At 48.6% G+C, this 22,464-nt stretch overlaps 1 protein-coding gene across 9 annotated transcripts; it reads left to right on the forward strand.

Annotated features, from left to right (window-relative positions):
* The first annotated feature begins 528 nt into the window (after window positions 1-528).
* Window positions 529-19,127, forward strand: LOC144156218 (uncharacterized). Of its 9 annotated transcripts, none has more exons than XM_077688101.1 (7): window positions 530-659; window positions 5,560-5,635; window positions 6,585-6,691; window positions 7,342-7,381; window positions 7,506-7,624; window positions 17,917-18,210; window positions 18,865-19,127. In XM_077688101.1, exons 1-7 carry the CDS (start codon window positions 645-647, stop codon window positions 19,048-19,050), a joined length of 837 nt encoding a protein of 278 aa, XP_077544227.1. In that variant the 5' UTR covers window positions 530-644; the 3' UTR covers window positions 19,051-19,127. The 9 variants fall into 9 exon arrangements, with proteins under 9 accessions (XP_077544233.1, XP_077544227.1, XP_077544228.1 ...); XM_077688102.1 differs by having other exon boundaries at window positions 558-717; XM_077688105.1 differs by lacking the exon at window positions 530-659 and adding an exon at window positions 849-870.
* Window positions 19,128-22,464: the final 3,337 nt, after the last annotated feature.

The raw sequence follows: 22,464 nt of genomic DNA on the forward strand, positions 1-22,464 counted from the left end.
CCTGTTTAGCCCACAAATTGAAACATCTTAACTGTGGTGAGGAATTAGCCATGGCCAATCGCCCCGAGTTTGCAATCAACTACTCGCCTATCGAGTCCACCAAATCAGGCGCGTCATCATCGTCACTTCGAGTTCTTTATAACGTGGTGTATGCGTGCAGTTTGCGTTCACACCCACCTATATCAACGCCTGGACCATTGCCTCCTGTATTCTTTCAATGCCAAACGTATCGCCCGCTTAACTTAAATGGGAGGGAGTGGGACGCCGAATTCGCCACATGTCGTAAGGTGGGGCCCCGAGATTAACCAGGATCCTCGGTCGTGTCCATTCGAGAGCGGCTTGTGCATTCGAGAGCGGAACTACACTCGAGAGCGGCTTGGGCCTGGTTTCCAAGGCACCCGTTGTTTGAGACCGTTGAATTAGCGGCGCTCTGGCCAGCAATAAGAACCTCGGCGCCGCGGCCGGCCGAGCACGTTTTTTTTCCTACGTTGCCACTTTCCACCACACGTCGCCCCAAGATTAACCGGTCACGTGACTAAAGCACCGGGAAGGCTAGTAGTTGGGGAGAGTGGCCGGAGTAGAAGGAAAGGGCTTGGTTGGCCGCTCGGGCTGATTAGTGTGGCATCGAAAAATAACAGAAGGCGATGCCTGGACAAAAGGTGCGTTCCTCGCTTAGATTCCGCCTTGTTGTCGAACGGTGCGCCCACTGAAGATAAGGTAAGCCAATTCAGCGTCTGTGCGTTACCAAGTCCTTTGTAGCGCAGTGTGCTCTTGTAGTTTCGACGGAACTCGTCTTCGTTGTGGTCACACGAGTTGTTTCGAGCCGTGGCCGTTGTGGTTCCGATCACCTGAGTGCCATGTAGCTATGAGGTGCGTAAACAACGTGAGCTTCATAGGAGAAAGAAGCCGTATTTCATTTTCGACGATTGATCGACTGTTACGTTGACCTATTTCTGCCCGCTGTGAGTGAGGGATTTAAAGAGCGTGACATTCAGATTACAAAAAAAGGAAGGCTGTCGGACGGCGTGTAGAACAGAAAAAAATTGCCGCCCTTCGTTGGCTGTGCTTGCGTAGATAGAAGCAGGGTATGTATTGGTTTACCACCATGAGGGATGAACAGCTGCTGCTTGCTGGAAGAGAATGCGACTTGAAGTGGAAGCAGTGTACATTTCGTACATTTTTGAAGACAACTGTTTCTGGAGCGGCGATGTTTTCCTTTGGCGTAAAGAAGGACGCAGGGGTGTTCTAGAGGTTGTGTTGTGGCTGACCATTCAACACCGACGCGGAATCACGTTTGGAACGAAGTCCGCCTTAGTATTGAAACGAAACTGGCTCTAGTAGATTTTCGAAAATTCGGCAAGGACACTTCTCTGTTTATGTGTAGCAATTCGAACGCCCAGGAACGCGCCATAGCTCAGCGGCGCTCGGCAGTCTTTCATTCGGCTCTCGCTCTGTGCTATCACACACGGCGTCACGCCGAGCAGCGCCAGTTCACCGCTGCGTTCTCCCACTGCGCAGGCGCGGCGCATGCTGAAGTCACGTGACCCCCCTGTTCTACGAACGTGCTCTCCCCACGCCGTAGGCTTGGCGATGAATTTTGTTGCCATTTCGCTGCGGCCGAGAAGCTGTTATCCCATCCTTTGTCGAGGATTGAGAGGAAGCTTTCTATGCCTTACTGGCGGCGTTGAACGGGAAAACGCACTGCAGGAAAGCCAACTTTGCACAATGGGATTCAACAAAAAAATCAAAGCTCCTTTCTTAAGAAGATGCTTAAAAGGCGTTCGTTCGTTCGTTCGTCCAAAGCCAAAGCCCAACTCTGCTTAGAGAATATATTTCATCATCATCTTCATCGTTCGTTTATTCGTTCGTTTTTAGCGATGCTGGTGATGAAATACATACTCAAAGCATGGTTTGACGTTGGCTTTGTACTTAGGTGTTGTGACTGGCCTTAAAATTGGGCAGTTTGGAGTTTGGACTGGCTTTGACTCAGTTTACGTAGGAGAACGTTTCGGATTTGAACCATCGTTCTCTTAAGGAAGGGGCTTTTATGTTTTGCGGTATCTCTCCGGGTGTACAAAGCAGGTTGAAGGAAAGAACACGGCACTGCAGCTCATGTGCTCCCGCACTGCAACAAAAGAAAAAAAAAACAGCCAACAAAAGAATTCACGCGACGCGTTCCCATTGGCCTGCCGGGAGGAGGTGGTGGAAGAGAATAGAATGAACGCGTCTCCGCCCCCGAAATGAAAAAAAAAAATGAAAATGAAGAGAAATAAAAAAATTAGTGCCCTTCCACTCTGTGAAGAAGGATGACTTGCAAAGCTGGACACAGTCCACGGAGTGCACGCGCGCGAAACAAAGCATGCTTGTAATTTGCTATGGAGCACACTTCCCATTAGCTGAATGAACCTCTGAAAGATTCAAGCTTTGTTCTTGCAGACAAATATGGAGCTGCCCGTGCCCCCCCCCCCCCCCCTTCCCCGTGTCGTAAGCATCTTACTGTTTGTGTAACACACAAACCCAATCTACTCTACCACAAGGACTCCGGACAGGTCACATTTGGCGGTTTAAAGTCCGCGTTTCAACCTCGCACCAGCACAACGGACATGCCATCCATCAGTACGAGCATGAAACCTATAGATGCGCGTGCACGCCCCCCCCCCCCCTCTCCCACTGTTTTCCACTACAAACCTGTGCACGCAAACCCGGCAACCGTTCATGTGCGCGCGCTTAGAAATGACCAACGCGGTCGAAAATATCTCTTAAAAGCAGGCCTCTGAAGAAGTGATATCGCTCACGCTGGCGTTGCAAGCGGGCAAGTTGCTGCTCATCCGGGAGGGATTCGCTGCTACTCGACTACCTGAACTTGAGGCGCTAACGGCGGCGCCAGCAGCTTTCCTTTGTTTTTGCCCCCGTTCGCGCTTGTGTTCGGGCCAACGCTTCAATTCTTGCTATTCTTCCTCCAAACGAACGGCATGCATCCGTCCCATAACGATTTAATACCTGGAAGTCATTGAGCTCCATTCTCGCATACAAACATGTAGCGGCTAGGTTCCCTTCCCCCACGTATGCATCTCACTGTTTGTGTAAGATGTATGTGTAACACATCAACCCCCACCCGAACCACTCGATTGAGGACAGCCGACTAAGCGCACTGAGCCATGTAATTTCGACATCTAAATCTCCAAACAGCACAACCGGTATTTCATCGGTAGCAGGATGAAGCCTAGCTGTGTGTGCACCAGCCCCCCCCCCCCCCCCCCCCTTTTTTTTTTCACCTGCAAACCGCGCACGCATAACCGGCAACCGTTGATGGCGCAAGCTTAGGCATGAAAGACACCGGCGAGAATTTCGCTTGGAAGGCCTTCCAACCTGAAAAGGAAATATGGGCTCACGCCGGCGTTTCAACTGGGTAAGTTTCTCTTCAACCGGGAGGGATTCGCACATACGTGGCGAAGTGGAATTTGACCGGAAACGGCGACGGCGTGTTTCCGTCGTTTTAGGGGGCAGCCCTTTGGCTGTATACCTGGGCTTCGCGGGAGCGGCGTCTGTTTATGTCCGCGTAACCGAGTGAGCGAGCGCAGCAGCGACAAAAGAAAGAAAACGGAGAGGAGCGTCTAGCGAAGGGTGAGGTGGAGTACGACACGCGCGGCTACGGTGTCATCTCTCTCCCGGTCACTTTCCCTCACACATGTCTCATGTGTCGCCACCAAGGAGCGCCCTCCCCCTGACACTTTCCCCAGACGCTGTTTCATTCTCCGCTGATCCAAACTACGTGACATTTTCGCGGGTGGTTCAAACACGATTTCAAACAAAATGCTCGTTGCTCCCTTGTGCGGGGCTAATCCGAGCCACGTGACATTTGCGCGGGAGGTTCAAACACGATTTCAAACAAAATACTCGCTGCTCCCTCCTTGTGCGGGGCTAATCCGAACCACGTGACATTTGCGCGGGATTTTCAAACACGATTTGCAACATGCTGGCCGGCGGCTGCGGCGCGCTGCGTGGTAGCAGCAGTGTAGCGCACGCCACCGCGCGTTCGCTGATCACGCGAACACTTCCTGAGACCACCAGAAATGCGCCGTGACCGAGAAGACTGCAGCTCGCGCTGCGCACAAATTCCAAATTAGGTAGTGTAGTAATCGTCAGTGCATTTTTACGCCCATCCGTCCTTCTGCTTATTTTTCGCAATCGTCTGATAAACGCATACCGCCGTTAGCTGCCGACTGCGCAACTTGCCAAAGGGGCATCGGTGGAGGCGAGGGGAAAATAGTTGTGAAAGAGGTGTCAGCGGTAGTGAGGAGGAGCCCCGGAGCAGCGCCGAGTAAATAGATGACAACGGAATGATAACTGGGGGGGGGGGTTGACATATACTGCTTTGCAGTAAAAAAGTCAAGAAGAAAATAATGACCGCGGCCCAGCACGCAACGGACGCCGCACGCCGCGAAACGCGCAACGCTGTTAACAAACGCGGATATCAAGCTGCAGAGATTCAAATCTAGACAACGCGAACACTTAGTTGGAACTTCAATTTTTGGGCAATGAATACGCACACGTGTGCAGCCTCTGTGCTTGTGTTTGATGTGCGAGTGATTTGTTTAATCACTAGCCCTTGAGACATCATAAGGAAGGGACGTTAGTGTCACTGTTCAAACTCATTTCTTTTGGCTGAACACATTTTCCTTTTTGTCAAATTGATTGTCTAAATTCTGAGCTAAAATTTCTGCGATTGTTACCCTGAAGTGGCAAGGTGGTTGTGGTTTGCGACGGGTAACAATCGCAGAATTTCCTCAAAGACTGCCAATCGCCATTGTGGGGGTATGCGTCGTCACGGGAAAAACAAAAGTGGGTGTTCCGGCCTTGCCCTGCGGCGGTCGTGAGAAAGCGAGAGGGCAGCCTGCCGACCAGAAGCCGCTGTTCCACTATCGGGTGCGCGACCGTGGTTCCCTGCGATGGCCTGGAAGGCAACGGCCAGGGAAATGACAGCACGGACCCGCGCCCCACTACCTGAAAACGTTTCAGAATGTTCCGCCGGCTCACCAACGAAGCTTCAGCCGAGCTCCAGCCAACCATCAATCTTCCGAACAGCTCGTCCAACCTGTGAGACTGGTAACGTTTTTCCAAGTTGACTTCCGTTAGAACGGACTCGTGTTCGAACAGGTTCGGTTTCGCTATTAGTTAGCGGCCCTGTATATTGTTTTCCTTCGCCTTCCATCTCCGCGTGAGGCGTTGCGCTGCTGAGAACGAGGTCGCGGGTTCGATTCCCGGCCGCGGTGCTGGCTTTTCTGGTGGAGGCGAAAAACAAAAACGCCCATGTGTTCGAGATTTCGGCGCACGTTAAAGATCCCCAGGTAGCCAAAATAATCCGGAGCCCTACAATCAACCAATCATCTCCCCGTGCTGTTCCTTTACCCGACTTCATAATGTGTGCCGATTTTCAGTTTTTTTTTTCATGTTTCGGTGTCCAGTCTCACCATTTTCCCGTCCGTTATGCTGGTGATCGTTTGGAGCCTGTATTTCATCGCAGCGACGGTACTTATTGCCACCGTTCCTTCCTTCCAGCTAAAGATGGAAGAAGACAGGGCATGGAGTCTCGACGATGGGAGTGGTGCCTCTGCGAGGAGGGGCATGCCAGCAGGTGAGTGGGGAAAACTTTAAAGGAAAAGCCAGCATATCAGTGCCGTGGCCTTCGAACTTCGTAGTGAACGGGCCATTGTAGAAAAATGGTTGCGAAAGACTTCGATTCTCGGTAAATGCGTGTACTGGCTAGAATTACTCTAAGTGTCACTATTCTCTATTCATAAGGCGCAAGTTAGCTGCTCTTTTTTTTTTTTTTTGTAACAGTCTACAAAATGCCACACGCAAGAACATTTCTACGATGATATGCCACGGTAAAAGCTTCTTTCAGCGATTCCCACCAAGGCGTGGGATCCGCCAATTTCTTCAGAGCGTTATATTGCCTGGTGTAGCTTCTGATTTTTAAAAATGGTGAGCAGTGGCCAGTGCACGACTTCCAACGTCTCAGTCTCCCGTCGTATTCCGGCCAGCCCCTCCGGAACGGTATACGGGCAGCCGAGCCAAATCAGGTGTAACTTCCCAGGCGCACCCCCCCCTCCCCCTCCCCCTCCCCCTACCCTCCTAGTCACTTTCCGGGCACAGCAGAAGCGATGCGCGGTGGCCAGCATTATCTGGTGTAAGATAAAACCCAGCTGCGCATTGGGCAATGCTGCATCACACAAACTGTGAAAGGCTGCCCGGCGGCGGCCGAAATACGAGTCCGTGTGTGTTATCTCGGGAACAGTACCCGCCGGTGCACCCGGCCAGAAAGCAGCAGCAACAGCACCCCGCCCCCCCCCCCCCTCTCCCCCCCTACTTGCCCGGAAGACGGAGGGAAGAGCCAAAGAAAGCTTCGATCGATTTAAAAGTGCTGGAAGTGGACGCTACGGATTAGCATGCCACATAAACCGCGCGATTTTTGTGCACCAACGTTTGTTGAGAATTTGAAGTACTAAAGATCACGTCAAAGTGTTAGCAATCATCTCTACATATCACGTTAAGTATGCCGCTGCCGCGTACCCGTTTAACAGGACAGAGAGGTGCCGTTCGCCGGAGGGCCAGCAGCGCAGAAATCCGACAGCCAGCCACCATTATGACCATCGCAAGTATTTCGCTTGGTTCTGCGCTGAACTTGGAGGTTAGTGCTGCAATCTTTCAGGAGAATGCCTGCTATTTCGATTAGAAATCAAGGGGAACATATTTTTGGGCGGCCCTTCGAAATAACCTGATGTGGTAATCAGAGCCAATGAGTTACGCGCTCGGTATTCGCAATGCCCATCACATGGCGCCTGCTAGTTAAGGAAAAAAAAAGGCAAAACATGTACCCCCGGAACCCGCATCCCTTCCAAAACACACACATTGTAAGGCGCGTGCGGACTTGTCGCTGATACTTATCGGCTGCATTGAACAAGGAGCGTAACTAAATCACGAAGCATGGGAATAGCCTCCTATGAGATAAATTTGGGCGTCATAATTTTTTTGGCCGACGCAAGTATTTTATCAAAAAGAAACCATACCATGGTTCACCGTGTTGAAAAGGAGTTGTGTACTTCGTGTGACCTGCATTGGAAAAAATAGAGTACCAGTTGCCCCGCCACCGTGTCCCCCTCCTGCATGGGCTTGCGCGGCATTTCATACGGACGCCCATAGCGCTCAATGACCAATCCTTCAGTTTTGCAGGCTTAGCTTTCGTAAATATTTTTATTGCTTCAGCATTTGAAAGCGCCGCCTTTCGTCTTTTCTCCGCATTTTTCCTTTAAACCCAGTCGTACTTACTCTGTTGTGCAGGCAGGGGAACGCCAAGGTCTCGCAGCAACAGCCGCACAAGGTACGGTAGCAGAAGCAATTATATAGGCGCTGATTAATTAAATTGCAATAAGTGCGTACGCCCACACCATTAATAGCACACAGAAAGTCTGTTGACTAATCTTCCGCCTCCCTTCTTTCCACAGCTTCGAACGCCACGAAATCCGATGAATTAAGGAATCTAGCCTGGGCTGTGATCCAGAACGCTACGAAAGGCATTGAAGAAGCCGGCGCAGCTGCGCAACTGTGTCTGCGCTACACAGAGGTACCCCTGCGATTTTTTTTTTTTTGACGCCAGGTTTATATGCTCGCACATTGAGACAACTGACTTTGGAGAAATCCTCAGGTCTCACTTTTGCCAAGCTGAATTGGCGAGTATACACGGCTGCGCCTGCAGTGGCTGCAAAAAGAAAATAAGATAATGTTGCAAATAATCGCGAAAAGCACAACGGGAAAAAGAGTATACCTTGTGCAGATGACGAGTGCTCCTCCCTGCTACTGCTCCTGTTCTCCCGTGTTCATCGAAATTGTGTTTTATACCACACCAACTACATCGTTAAGTAGATCTTGAAACAGGACGACAACGCAGAAAACGCACACGGCGGCGCTAACTCGCAACTGATTTTATTAAGCATAAACAAAAATATACACTCAGAATGAACACGTGCCCAGGTCAACCCCTCGAAAGTGCGCTTTGATAAACACAAGATTACAAAGGTTGCACGATTACGATTTTATAAACAAGATTGCAATGCTCACATTCAACAAACAACCCACAAAACACCTAAGTTAATGCATTTAATAAGAAATTCCTTTTCATGTAATGGCACCGACGCGCGGTAGACACACTTTACATCGTTCTTTCTTATATAGAAAGCTCTATTATCTCTCTTGTCCATTGGTGATCGTGCCGCCACAACACGCTGGTGTTCTCAAATAGTGGACAGCATTGCACTTCGTCCTTATCTGTGTGGGTCGCGCAATGCCGGGTGATATGTGCATGACGGTTGTTCTTGAGTGACCTCCGGTGCTCCATGAATCGAACATTGATGCACCTGCCTGACTGGCCAATATATACGTTATCACATGACAATGGCAATGAGTACACAATTCCCGTGCTGCACGGGACAAATGGGGAAGCATGGTTAACATTTCAACAGCTGTCAGTCTTCTGTCCTGACAACTTCCTTTCAACCAATTTACACAGTTTGCCAAGTTTATTCGGAGCAGAAAAAAGTACTCTAATCCCGTAACGTCTGGCAACATTCTTCAATCCATGTGATAAACGGTGCATATACGGGATCACAGCAGTTTTCCTTCTTTCTGCCGCAAGACCATCTTTAATAGATTTCGCTCTCGCACCGACCATTTTTACTAACTTCTGGGCAGTCTTGGCCATTATTTGCTCCGGGAAAGCGGCGGCGTTAAGCCTGGTGATCTGCGCCTGGAACCTGTTCAGTTTTATGCCAACAGGACTTAAAAACCGCAAACCGTAACACAGAAAAGGCTATTCCTAGAGTGCCTAGAGTGAAATTTAGATTTGGTTTCCAGATCTAGGGAATATCCCCAGCAGACATGTCCTGGCTCCAAATAAAGCGCAAATCAAGGAATTGTAGGCATCCATTTGCCGGAAGCTCACACGTAAAATTAAGTCCAAGACCGTACTCTTTAAACAATTTCAGTGCATCAACGACTCAGCGTGATACTACTACCCATACAACTGCTACCCATACAACTATCAACCATACTACTACTACCCATACAACTACCCATTCAACCCATACAACGCCGTGATACAACTACCTATAGCAACTACCCATACCATACCACCGCATACAGGGTTCCCTTCCAACCATATTGCCACGAAGCCAAAGACGACGCCGTTGTCTTGAAGGAAAAACAAATTTATTGGAGCAAACTTGTTCTCCCCTAACAACTCAAAGAATACAGAGGCGGCGAAGCTGAATTCAACAAAGTGACTTGCGCAGGCGAGTGTCGCCGAATCGAATACCGCAGCGTATGCTCTGCGGGCATTTATCTCTCAGCGCGAGGGGTTCTCGAACCGTCGAATTGCATTCAGAACACTGTATATCAAAGAAGGTTATTCTAGGCTGGTCACGTTAGTTCGAAACACTCTCCCTATCAAAGGAGATAACACGTGCCACATAAAGAATGGAACAAGCGCTTCACTTGGCCCAGGGATAGCACTGATAACGCAGTCCGGCGCAGCCGGTCGGCAAAAGCAAAACATAAACAAACCCAGTGCATGGTTCACGGCAATATTGTTACGGGTTCTATAGCCTTCTAGTAGACCAAAGAGCAGCTTCGTGCGGTGGATGTGGCCGAGTGGGGAATGAAGACAAAGACGGTAGTCGTGCGCCAGGCACGAACAGTATATCGGCGAGCTGCTGTGTCTCCAGTTCCCAGTAGCGCTGCAAATATAGTTGATTGATTGATTGTAGGGTTTAACGCGCCGACGCAACGCAGGCGATGAGGTGCGACGTAGCTGAAGGCTCCGGATTAATTTTGACCCCCTTGGGATCTTTAACGTTGCCGAAATCTCGTACACAGCCGAAAGGCAGTTGCTCGCATAGTAAGAAGATGGTCGTAACTGTAGCTCTCATGTAGCCTGATCTAGAGGTTAAGCTTTTGCTAAGCTAAGAAGCTAAAGAGGCTAACACGCTACAACGTTAGGCTTTAGCTTTGATTTCTTTGTGGCCAAGAAACATTCGGCGTGGCCTAGAAAATTTCGACAAAGGCTGTACGTTACCGCTGACGACCGGAAATATTCTGTTAGCATGCAAAATTTATTTCATGTTACTACTAAAGCCATGCCAAGAGCTCAAGTTAAGTTCATTTGCGGGTTGTCACTCGATGCTAGTGCACTTTGAGCGGAGTCGCACGGCAAAGCGGAGTGCGCTCGTCGGTTAGAGCACTCCAAGTAGTGCGTGTCGAACGCAGTCGAACGAAACAAACTTTGCACGCGATCTGCAGAGCCACATCTAGGGTGATTTTGGAACCAATGAAATATAATGGCTGATAGAGGGCTTAAAAGACCTTTCCATTTCTTTTATAAGACATTTATTCTTTATGGCTGGTATATCGGCTAAAGAGAATAAACAAAAAAACTCGGAACCTCCCACTCTGCGGGTAACCAGCGAAGCTTCTTTGCACACCGCGTTGATGTGACACGAAATTTAGGCGAAATTCATGAGCAAATTTTATTTCTCTCGAGCGCGGTCCGCGGTCGTCCCTAAGAAAGAAGTTTGTGTCTCCGACACGATACATCTATGCCACCGTAGCCAAAAATTTTGCAGGGGTCGAACACAGTTAATCCAAGTTTGTCGAGCGGAAGATCAGTTTTCGGGCTAGAGCACGAGGTGAACGCGCACACAATTTCACGGCAAGACAAAGCACAGACGCTGCTGGGGACAAGTGAAGTTTGATGCAGCCTGGGCCTGACACCATTTTCTGGTTGCACGCGCCCTCACCCTCCCCGCAACCCTCCCCTTGGAAAGGAAGAGCGAGTAGAGGCTTTCACTACGGAAGCTGCCATCGCCGCCGCGAATTGGTTCGTTTGTGACCGAATCGTGGTCGGTGGAGCTTCCGTTGGGGCGAGGAACTGCACGTGCGTTTGCCTGACCTTACGCGCACGAGGCGCTTGCTTGAAGGTCAGAGGAAAGGTCGCATGCGTTTCTGTGTTTGTAGCTGAAGCTTCGCTTAAAATTTGCACCCGACGGCTTGAATCACGGCTTGAGCAAAGTGGAACGAATACACGGAACAAAGCACGAGTTACCGGGTGCAGTCCAAACGTGTGCAAAACAAACTACGGCTAGTGGTAATTGGCTGTTTAGCATATTTCTCAGTTAATGAGCATAACGAAACTTGGACAAACATGGGACAGTCCATTTTAAATTTGCTTTGTGATGCTGGAATGGCTGAGAAGCGGCGGCTTAATGCTGTTTCTGTTAAAACTTGGACTGGTGGTTATTTCAATTCTTTTATGTTTTGAGGGGGTTTAACACGCGGAAGCTTTACCTAGATCATGTGACGCGACGTAATGTAGGGCTAGAAATTAATTTTGACCGCCTTGACACCTCTAAAGCTTGTGCCAAAATCCCGACACACGTGCGTTTTCGCTTTTAGCCTCCAACTGGAATGCAGCCACAGAGGCCGGGGTCGAACCCGCTTTCTTGGCCTCAGCAGCACAATGCCTTGGCCACCGCGCCATCGCTGCGGGTAAATAGCGGTTATTTTTGAAACATTCTGAGACAAAGCTTCCCAGGAGTATGTAGTCGCCCTATAGACTCGATGCATCTGATTGTCAGTGCATCTGATTATTTTGGCCCTATTCTCGACTTCACAGACTACCGTCATCGTCATAAAAACTGGCTCTGATATTTGTTTTTACTTATTCCAGTGCCCACTGCGCCATATGGCATTACAGTATCGGGGGAGGAAGGAAATATACAACAATCAATACGCGTCATTTCACAATAAATGCAAAATCATGAACTGAAACATACACAACCTGAGAACACGACTGAAAAATTAAAAAAAATGATATAACAAGGGAAAAAATGCGCCATTTGACATAACTGTAGCAGTACTCCAAGGAGGCCTATTCCAGGGATCCTGTTCCAGGAAGCCTGTTAGATATTGTCCTGGGGAAAGAAGACATTGAGGACGCGGGTTCGTTTCCCGGCCGCGGCGGCCGCTTTTCTGATGGAGGTGAAAAGCGAAAACGCCCGTGTGTTCGAGATTTCGACGCACGCTAAAGATCTCCAGGTGGTCAAAATTAATCCGGAGGCCCACCACTACGGCCCGCCTCGATCGCCTGTGTAGCGGTGACGCGTTAAACCCCACAATCAATAATAATAATAATAATAATAATAATAATAATAATAATAATAATAATAATAATAATAATCTGTTTATTGCCATTCACATGAGAAAATACATAGTGTTCGGGCCCGTCAAAGCCAAAGGGAGGCTTGAGGGACTGGGCCCGGCAATCGGCGAGTCAAACAATGGCCGAAGAAAAAAAAAAACAACAGAGACACAGACTAAGGAACATCAACGAACACTGTGAATGCTGCTTTTTAGCACTCTTTAAAAAAAAAAAAAAACTTTAACGAAGGGATTGTAACAGTTTCTGCAGTTGTCGTCTTGAGGTCGCAGTAAAAAAATCTTCAGATAATTGATTAAAACAAACAGGCACATATACATTTCTTGTTGCTTTACCGTATCTGGTAGAGCACCGGGGTACTGAAAAACGAAACTCGTTTCTTAACACTCTTGAGACATTGGGTTGAATCTTGAAATCACAGCTCCAGAAATGCTTGAGAATGACAGTCTCAAGAAACAAAGAATGAAACGACGGCAGTTTAACAGCTGTGAACAAATTATCAGAAACAGATACGGAAGAATTGTAAACGATACTTTTTAACATGTTCTTCAGTAGGCTATCAATTCGATCCTTCCAGTTGGAAGAACAATGTGCATAAACTGTGATACCATATCTAAGGACACTGTACGCCAGGGCATGCATAACCATTTTTTTCACCGGTAGTGGCACCAAAGATTTCATGTTAAACAGTGCGCACGCAGCCCCGCGCAGTCTACCGCAAACAAAAGCTAAGTGACTGTTCCACGATAAGTCACTGTCAAAATAGACACCCAAGTATTTTATCGAATTTACGTAATCCAACGGAACACATTGACACTGGAAGCAGTTCTGCTCATGCAAAAAAATTGGCACGTTTAGGTTTACCCTTTTCAACGGATTACGGAAGCATAACAGTTCAGTTTTTTTCATGTTAACTAACAAACCATTTTCCGCGAACCACTTCATTGACCTGCAAACATTGCTTTGCAATAAACATGCTGCTGTCGTGAGTGACAAATGTGAAGTCAGTAAAACTGTGTCGTCTGCATATTGGAAAACGGAACATTTTGAGGTAACTGCAGGAAGTTCGTTCATATAAATATTAAATAATAACGGAGACAGTGTCGATCCTTGCGGAACACCAGCTTTTATGGGAAGTTTGCCGCTGAATATACCTGGACCATCGACAGAGACAACTTGAAAACGCTCACATAAAAAATTATGAAGTATAGCATGGAACGGTCCACGAAAACCCACAAGATACAACTTTTGGAGCAGAATATTATGGTCTAGCGTGTCAAATGCCTTTGAAAGGTCAAAAAACAGTGCACAGCTAACTAGGTTTTTTTCAAATGCAGAATTGAACTCATCAGCAAACTCTTCCAGTAATGCCACAGTCCCTCTGCCAGCCATAAACCCGAACTGTCTATCAGAAATCACCTTAAATTTAAGCAAAAATGACATCATGCACTGGAGTAAAAACTTCTCCAAAATTTGCGAAAGAATGGGTAGTATAGATATAGGTCGGTAGTTTTCGAACATGTCTTTCTTTCCTTTTTTATACAGAGGCTTTACTACCGCCGTCTTTAGGGTCTGAGGTATTATGGCTGTTTCGAGGAAGCCATTCAACAGGTAAAGTAAGATACCGGAAAGGGCCTGGAAGTTACGTTGAAGTAACGCTATTGATAGTCCATCTATTCCCGGGGGCTTGTTTTTCCGAAAGCTAAAAATGAGCCCCGTAAGGTCATCCAAAGATATAGATGGGAGAAAAGCAGACGCAGGCGTTGCATTGGTTAGTGTACAATTAACAAGGTTTCTATTAGAAGTGGTCGCTGATGCACGCGTAAAATACTCATTGAATAAGTTTGCTGTTTCTACCGGATCATCAGAAAAATTCTGGGAGAGGGGAGGGCGTTCATTATTTTTACATCGAAGGGTGTTAATGAGGGACCAGGTTTTCCTCGGGTTTTTTGCCGATTGCTTGAATTGTTGTTCGAAGTATCTCCTTTTGGCTGCACGAATAAGAGCTACAGTTCGATTTCTAGCTGATCTGTACTCCAGTCTGAGGGAAACATTTTTTGGAGCATGCTTTGAACGATGCCATAACCAGTCCCTGTGTGAAATAGCCTGCATAACTTCAGAAGTGAGCCAATTATGCTCTTTTCTTCGCTTCGGGACGACGAGGCGCTGACATTGTGTACGGAAGATGTCTAATTGTTTTACGAAATCTTCGTAAACTACTTGTGGCGGATTAGAGTTGATTAGAAGCGACCAATTATGATCCCTGATCATCTTGTCTAATTTTATTTCGTTAGTTACCTTAACCACAAGTTTCATGTGATCAGCCTGGACACGAGAATTGGAAAGGAGCGAAACAGAACTGCCAGTGATTCGACAGGCAGTGAAATAGTGGTCCGCTATCTGTTGTGAAATAATGCAAGAAACTACTTTGTGGTTGGGAGCTCGAACATTTATGTGATCCAGGCAAGAGCTGACTAATTTACCGTTAAGGTAGCTTTCACGCGTAGGGGCGTTTATGGTGCAATCTATGCCATAACAAGAAAGAGCAGATAAATAGTCTGACGCCGTTTTGTTTGTAGTAGATAAAGTATCAATGTTTAAGTCACCTGCCAAGATAAATTGTTCTTTCGAGCTATGTCGCCGTAAAACATCATCTAATTCAATCACGAAACGACTTTTGCTGTTGCACGGAGGGCGGTACACACCCAGCAGGGTTAAGGAACTATGCGTGCAGCTTAGATTTAGTGATAGGCTTTCTGCGTGGGAAAAACTGTTTTCCAAACGCGTCACTTCATATTTATCTAACACAAAAACTGCAATGCCGCCTCCACTCCGCCTAGGACGCGTAATGGAATGGCAGTGGTAACCTCGTAGTGCAACAGAAGACAGCCAATGTTGAGGCACATTTATCTCGGTTAAAATAAATGCATCAACAAACTTTCTCGCCGATTCAGCCAACAACTTAAACTCGTCCCAGTATTTCCGGAGGCTTCGAATATTCAGGTTTACAATTGTGAAGCTGTTATTTTGGCTTGGTCCAAAATTAACCTTGAAACTTTCAAAGTTAGGGAATGAGGTTTCTGAAGGCGTTTTCATTCTTGGATTTTTAGACATTAGCCTCGCTTTCCGATACAGAAGGAGGGCTTGCGTCCCTAGTTATCCTGCAGATGTCTGCCTCGCTGATCACTCGGATAAGTGGAGCGTCTTCGAACTTCTTAACGAAGATTCTGCCGCCTCTCACCCAAGCAAACTTGTAGCCATTTGCCTTAGCAGTTACCCTAGCCAGCCAAAATAGCCGTCGATTTGCTCGCGTCAAGTTTTCATTGAAGAATAACTTTGGAATGACGTCAGAGTCGTGCAGCTCGCGAAGCTTTCCGCGCAAACCAAACCATGTTTCCTTGAGAGCCACTGAAGCAAAGCGAACCAGAATCGTAGGAATCGTACCCTGTTTTGCCGGAAGGCGATGTATTGCTACTATGTCGTCCGTTGAAAAGTTCGGCACCTCAAGCGTCTCGGCAAGCTTCGCTATCCATTCTGACAAGTTTTCCTTAACAGCCATCGTCAAACCATGAATTTCCATATTGGCCTTCCTACTGTACTGCTCTGCTTCGTTCTGCTCACGCAAAATCTGGTCCAGTTGATGCGCTTGCGTCTGAACCACCTCTTTCAGAGACTGCAGTTCAGCTTCCCGCGAGGCCGCCTTTTCTTGAGTTGACTTGAGTTCCACGAGTACAGTGTCGTACCGTTTTGACAGGAAAGATACAGACTCCTCCATCTCGCGAACTGTTGTTGCCAATTTCGAGAGTTCTGTCTTTAGCAAAAGTAGCGCATCGAGCTTAGTGTGAATGCTCTTTACTTCTGCCATTAACCCGGATAACACTTCACCACTATCGGACGCAGGACCTGTGTCTTGTGCGCCGGCGCCACCCCTTTTTTTTGCCGTGCGACATGTTTTGCAGACCCAGTTATCGCGCTTCGCTTGACCCATAGTTGTGAAAGTGTTAGCCGCTATGCCTGAACAGTTCTGCCCGACATGATAGGAGAGTCTGCATTCAGCACACGTCATAATGCGGCCATCTGCAGGCAAATCATTCATACATGCAATGCACTTGTTGTCGTCACCCGCCATAATGAACAAACGATGACCAACAAATGGCACTCAGATAAATTGGCAGTCAGCGGCAATTGGCAGTTCGCATTCAAACAGAGAATTATCGACTATACCTGTCAAAACAGTGCGTGAGTGTGCGGCCGCTGCTTTCGCCGCCGACTGCAGAGCGTTCCGGAGAAGTGGGTGGTTTATCTGGGCGCGCCGACGAGCCGAAGGTACGAGGTTGCCAGATACTCCGCCGAACTCAGGCCAAATTCAGCCGCACAAGGCAGCTGAGAAGCAATGGCCTGGTCTTGCTGAACACCGGGTCCGCAGCACTTGGCAGCAGGTAGACAGCAACCGAAGGGACCCACTTGAGTCACCGAAGTCCTTGCAACCACGCCATGACCCCCGAAGAAACCTGTCAAAACAGTGCGTGAGTGTGCGGCCGCTGCTTTCGCCGCCGACTGCAGAGCGTTCCGGAGAAGTGGGTGGTTTATCTGGGCGCGCCGACGAGCCGAAGGTACGAGGTTGCCAGATACTCCGCCGAACTCAGGCCAAATTCAGCCGCACAAGGCAGCTGAGAAGCAATGGCCTGGTCTTGCTGAACACCGGGTCCGCAGCACTTGGCAGCAGGTAGACAGCAACCGAAGGGACCCACTTGAGTCACCGAAGTCCTTGCAACCACGCCATGACCCCCGAAGAAACCTGTCAAAACAGTGCGTGAGTGTGCGGCCGCTGCTTTCGCCGCCGACTGCCTAATAATAATAATAATAATAATAATAATAATAATAATAATAATAATAATAATAATAATATAATAATAATAATAATAATATAATAATAATAATAATAATAATAATAATATAATAATAATAATAATAATAATAATAATAATAATAATAATAATAATAATAATAATCATTCTTAGCACATCTGTATTGCATTTCGTTTCTCTTACCTTCTTCACATGGTCTAGACGCAAAGAAGCATAATCAGGGCTAAGTATGCACTGTTCTCGTTGAATACCAATCCTGGAGTGGAAAATGTTGTGCATTAGCTTCAACCTAAGAGCCCTTCGTTCCTCTAATAGTGCGCAACCAACAATCTTTTTCACACGATACACTGGAATTCCTAGTGTAATTTCGGAACACAAAACGGGCCGCTAACTTTCGCACTCTTTCTAACTTTCGGATGTCATTCCTTAGCCAAGGGTCCCACACAGTGCAGGCATAATCAAGAATAGAGCGAAAGTTCGTAATATACAGTAGTTGCTCAGTTTCAAATGGATAATGTTTTGCATTGCCCCGCAAAAATCCTAATACTCCACATGCCTTGGCTGAAACATATTCTACATGTCGATGCCACGACAGAATGAAGGCCCTCAGCTTCGTCTCGACGGCTGCAATGAACTAAAAGGCCATATTGGCCTATTTTTTTGGAAGGTGCCCTCTTCTTAAACCATGTAGTCCTTCGGGGCTCTCAATCAAGAAGTACAGGGAACTAGAATATTCTTGTTCACTGCAGTAAGTGTGAATGCTTTGCTGTCATTGCGCAGAGGCCCAACTTCATTCCATTCCTGGAGCAACTGCAGACGAACTGCATCATAATCTACAGAAACCGACACCACCTAATGCGTGAGTCCGAGCCAACGGCGGCCCCACGAGGTTGGACCGCGTATGTGTTTTTCCTAGCGGAGCTAGTCCATGGATTAGCACGTTGGAGCGGCGTTGTCAGCGCCCCAGCCAGCTCCGCCCCGGCCGTGGATCTGGTCGCCCAGAATTTGGGGAAGCTTGTGTGCTACTGCGGACTCGTAATCCTCAGGGCGCCATCTCTCGGCCACCCAGCAGAGGCAAGGCAACGCCATCCTTCTTTCCTTCTATTTTTTCTTTTTACATTTTGTCTCATGGGATGCGCTTGTTTTTGTTTTTATTGAAAGGGTGGATATAACGCCTTCATTAATGTCCCCTTTCCGTATAGAGAAACTCGTGCGAATCATTTTGTAGCGCGCTCCTTATATGACAAAAGAAGCAAGATAAGCGACACAATTAGGCTTGTTTATGAGCTTCAAAGCTTGCCAAGGGGAAAGAGGATTGCGTAATCGAGTACGTGTCTTTCGTTCACGTAGGGAGATAGCGGCGGTGTGGAGGGGGTTGGGAATTGTTATCTCCTTCGTGCACAAAGAGTGGATGCTACCTGTCCAAACCCGCTCGCTGTCACCGTTTCGGGTGACACCTACCAGACATTTAGGAAACTGGTTAAGCACACCAAACTAATTTGATATTGGGCGTTGGTAAGTCCTCCAGCTGTTTCGTGTTCATATGAATTTCATTTGACCCAAATATGGTCGCAGTATAAAAAAAATGGCAGCGAGGTAATCGTGAAAGCAATCTCCGGCAGTGGACAAACGCGCGTGTGTCCGTCCGGCTTCCGGGAAGGCCCTCATTTCGCGGGACAGTAAGTCTGTTCTCCTTGATGCACTGACGCTGTTTAATGCTTGCCGCAGGTCGAGTGTTTGCGGTCGGTGCTCGCCACCGCAGGAGTTAGCATGCAGCGGCTCTCACCAGAGGCCATGGCAACACTGAGAGGGCGCCTGCGACAAGCCGCGCTGCAACCGAACCTGTCCCGCAACAGCCGCCAGACCCTAGCCGATATGTTGAGCACCATGGGCCGACTTGAGGACTCGACGTAAATCCTGTTCTGCAAATGAACTTGTTCGCTCTCTCCACGTATTTTGTACACGGTAGAATAAAAGAACTGACACTTCCTGCGCATGCGATCTGCTTCAGTATAGCCGAACCGCCGCTTACATGTAACCTGGTTGAAGGCGTTCTGGTAGAAGACACTCTGGCAGTAGCGGAAGCACCATGTAATCTCTGCGGATGTTTTCCACTGGTCGATACCATCTTCTTTGTGCCACAAGCTTGCAGGCCGCAACTGCGTCACGTCCCTCAGCCTCCCACGTAAGTTCAAACCCCGTGACACTGAAAGACACGGCACTTGCCATCGCCCGACGTCTGTATAAGCCTGAGGAGTCGCTTCGCCAGCGTTACGAATCCGATTTCCACGGGCCGCAGCGCCGCCGGTTCCCCAATGACAGGAAAGCCCGCTTTCAGTACTGCGCACCGAACTCTTTTTCCAGCCGTGTGCAGGTCAGAGGCTGCAGCTTGCCCGCGCAGCTACCGGCGCAGCCGTCACTCGGAACTCGCACACGCCGACTCGGCCCCGCCGCTACGGCGCGGCTGCCCCGACAAGCGTCGCGGCTGGCTTTCCCGCACAACTTTGGAACTTGAGACGGCGGATGGACGCGCAACTGTGGTCCCCTAGGGGAGCTATGTACAGGATCTCTAGCTCCATTTGCTCAGCGGTGACACCTGGGGTGCACCCAGTAATATCTGCTGGTGTTTTCCGCAGGCTGACGCACCGTCGTCATGTTTGTGCCGCAAGCCAGGAGGCCGCAACTGCCTTGTCACCCTCCTTCAGCCTGACACTTATGAACTCCTGACATGGACGGTCTATCTAAACCAACGGAATCCAGGATCGTTCCATTACAAGCAGTGGCGACACCCGAGACGTGCAGTGAATGGTACCTTCAGGGGTTTCCCGCAGGTTATGTGAAAAATTCCCAAACATCGTTATCATTGTTCTGCCACCTCTTTGTACGTTCCCTGCAACGTGTGAACTGGTGTGCGCAGCGTGTGCAGAGCTGCGTGAAAATGCTGATCCTCTTTAGTGCAGGGTGTGTTGCAATGCTTACTGTTGTGGTACATGCTGTGATGTCGTTGACCTCTCACTGATGTCGAGGGCTGATTGAATGAGCGAAACGTGGAAGGGCAAAACCTGCCGTGACGCCACTCAAACCGGAAAATGCAGTCACACATCAGAGGAGATACCCCGAAAGATTGATCTGATTATATGAAAAGACCCAACTGCTTGTACCAATTGCAGCAACAGCCTCTGAAACGGAACGCTCAGCGCAGCGTGCGTATGACAAGTTTGATGACACGATGAAGCGCCTAGATGAACTAGACATGCAAAGCAGTCACTTGTAGGAAGCTTTAGGAAGAGTAAAAAGACTACACAAGGTGGCCCAACTGACCTGGAATTCCGGAGCAGTCGTTTTTGCGCGGCAGGCGTTTTAATTTGGAAGTATACATGGAAAGCCTGTTACTCACGCCGAATTCGTTCGAGACAACTCCACCAGCTAATGACCATATTTGATGTACCCTGCCTTTCATCAAATGGTGTTACGGCTATTTACCGGATCCCGGTGAAACCAGGTAATATAACCCGAAATAATAGTCGACTACAGCCCCGGGAATACTAGAGAGTTATAGCAGATCGGAAAAACGGTTCCGGTACGGTACACGGTACCCGTTACCGGATCGTACCGGGAAGGCTCGTTTTAAGGGTTATAGCAGACCGTAACTACCGGCCATGCTACCGTGACTGAGAGCGACTTGTGTTGTACGTCGTTTGGCAATTTTTCGTGAGTCTGTGGCGTTTCCTGTGCTGACATATTAGTTTTCAGTTCGCAAAAGCGCTAAAGACGGTATTAGAAAAATAAAACATCCAAAGCCCCTACGGAGATTCGAACTGCGACTGCGTGAACATGAAGCGTGCATTTTACCTCTACGCCATTTCAATAGATGGCGCCAGCAGGTCAAGCTGGGCTCTCAGTCATCTCAGTACACACGGCTGGCTGTTTCTAGTTTTTCGTTGTATTTGAGAGTTTCTCGCACTGATACCGCCTGTTCCTCACTTGCCGATTTGTAGACGGGCCCCATGTCGCTGTTAATACTAGTTATGTAGCCGTATCGCCTTTATTTAACCTAAAAGAAGGTATCGGACATGCGTCGCTCGACGACACAAGCCACGGCAGTTGGGCCGGGACCGTGTTTTGCTTGCTGCTTGTGCTGTCAGAATCGCGCGGATTTCACTTGTCGAAACCTCCTTTTTCTTAAACGATCTTATATTTACAATCCGTTCGGCTAGGCGTGAGCCAATCGTACGTCTCCCAAACTCTTCCAAAGCGGCCGCCCGCTTTCGAACGACGGACACGGTACGTCTCGGTACCGTGCGGGCAAGCCGCTACGGTATACGGTAGGGTTCTGCGCATGCGCGGTGGCGTCCAGACGGTAGACGTTACCGTACCGGAAGCGTATTTCCGATCTGCTATAACTCTCTACTGTCATCCGTGGTTTGCTGCACGCTAGAATTTGGGATACGCATAACACCAGGCTTCAAGTCTTAAAAACTTCTACGTTTGCGTGGCTTAAGATGTGGCCGCGAGAATGTCTGCTGCAGGGTGTTGCTGAGTTTGAGCCACGATGGGAGCATTGGCGTTTCGGTACCTCTGAAAGTCTTCGCCGGCCCCGCGCCCTAGAGTCCCCTGCACAGCTTCGAGGAACTCTAACGCGTTTGTCCGTGTGGCGCGCCATCCATTGTTTGACAGACAGAGCTTGAAGTCGTCTTGTCCGCGGAAGATTCGAAAAGTAATTTCTCGCTATTTCCTGGGCATAGACACATAATATTTCATTTATGTTCACAATGTTAGCCTATCTTGATATCAAAACGTCAATTGTTGGCACTTTTTGTAGTTAGGCGACACAATATTGCGCTAGCATCCGTTACGGTGGGTGAGACGCTTTGGTGGAATGGGGCACGGCTGGCTCTAGGCACGGCTGGCGACCGTCGCAAACCCCTATTATCGGGCGGAGTGCACCTACTTCTGAGCAAAATGTACGTTCAGCGTCGTAGCGATTCGGGTGCATTAAGCGAAGACGCGTCGGTTGTGGGAAGGAGCCGGGTTGAATTAGCCGAAAGGGAAGTTTATTCTTCCCTGGATAGGTCGGGGTGGGGCGGGGGTAAGGTGTGTCTCTGAAGGCGATAATGTTGGATTATGTCCCTGAACGTGACACCCGGGTGACTGCCCTCGTGCAGCTCCATAGCCTGAGAGGTAAAAGCGCAGGCTTGTTGGTGGGCGTATTCGTTGCCCCTCAAGGAAGCGTGAACGGGCGTCCATAAAGTCCATGGAACCGGTCGAAGAGTGGTTTCTTAAGGCACCCAGTGCGGTTCGGGACACCTACCCTGACTAGTAATTCCA

The sequence above is a fragment of the Haemaphysalis longicornis genome, unplaced genomic scaffold (genome assembly GCF_048455015.1).
Source record: "Haemaphysalis longicornis isolate Haplotype H1 unplaced genomic scaffold, Haemaphysalis longicornis Haplotype H1 scaffold_1, whole genome shotgun sequence".
Classification (NCBI taxonomy): domain Eukaryota; kingdom Metazoa; phylum Arthropoda; class Arachnida; order Ixodida; family Ixodidae; genus Haemaphysalis; species Haemaphysalis longicornis.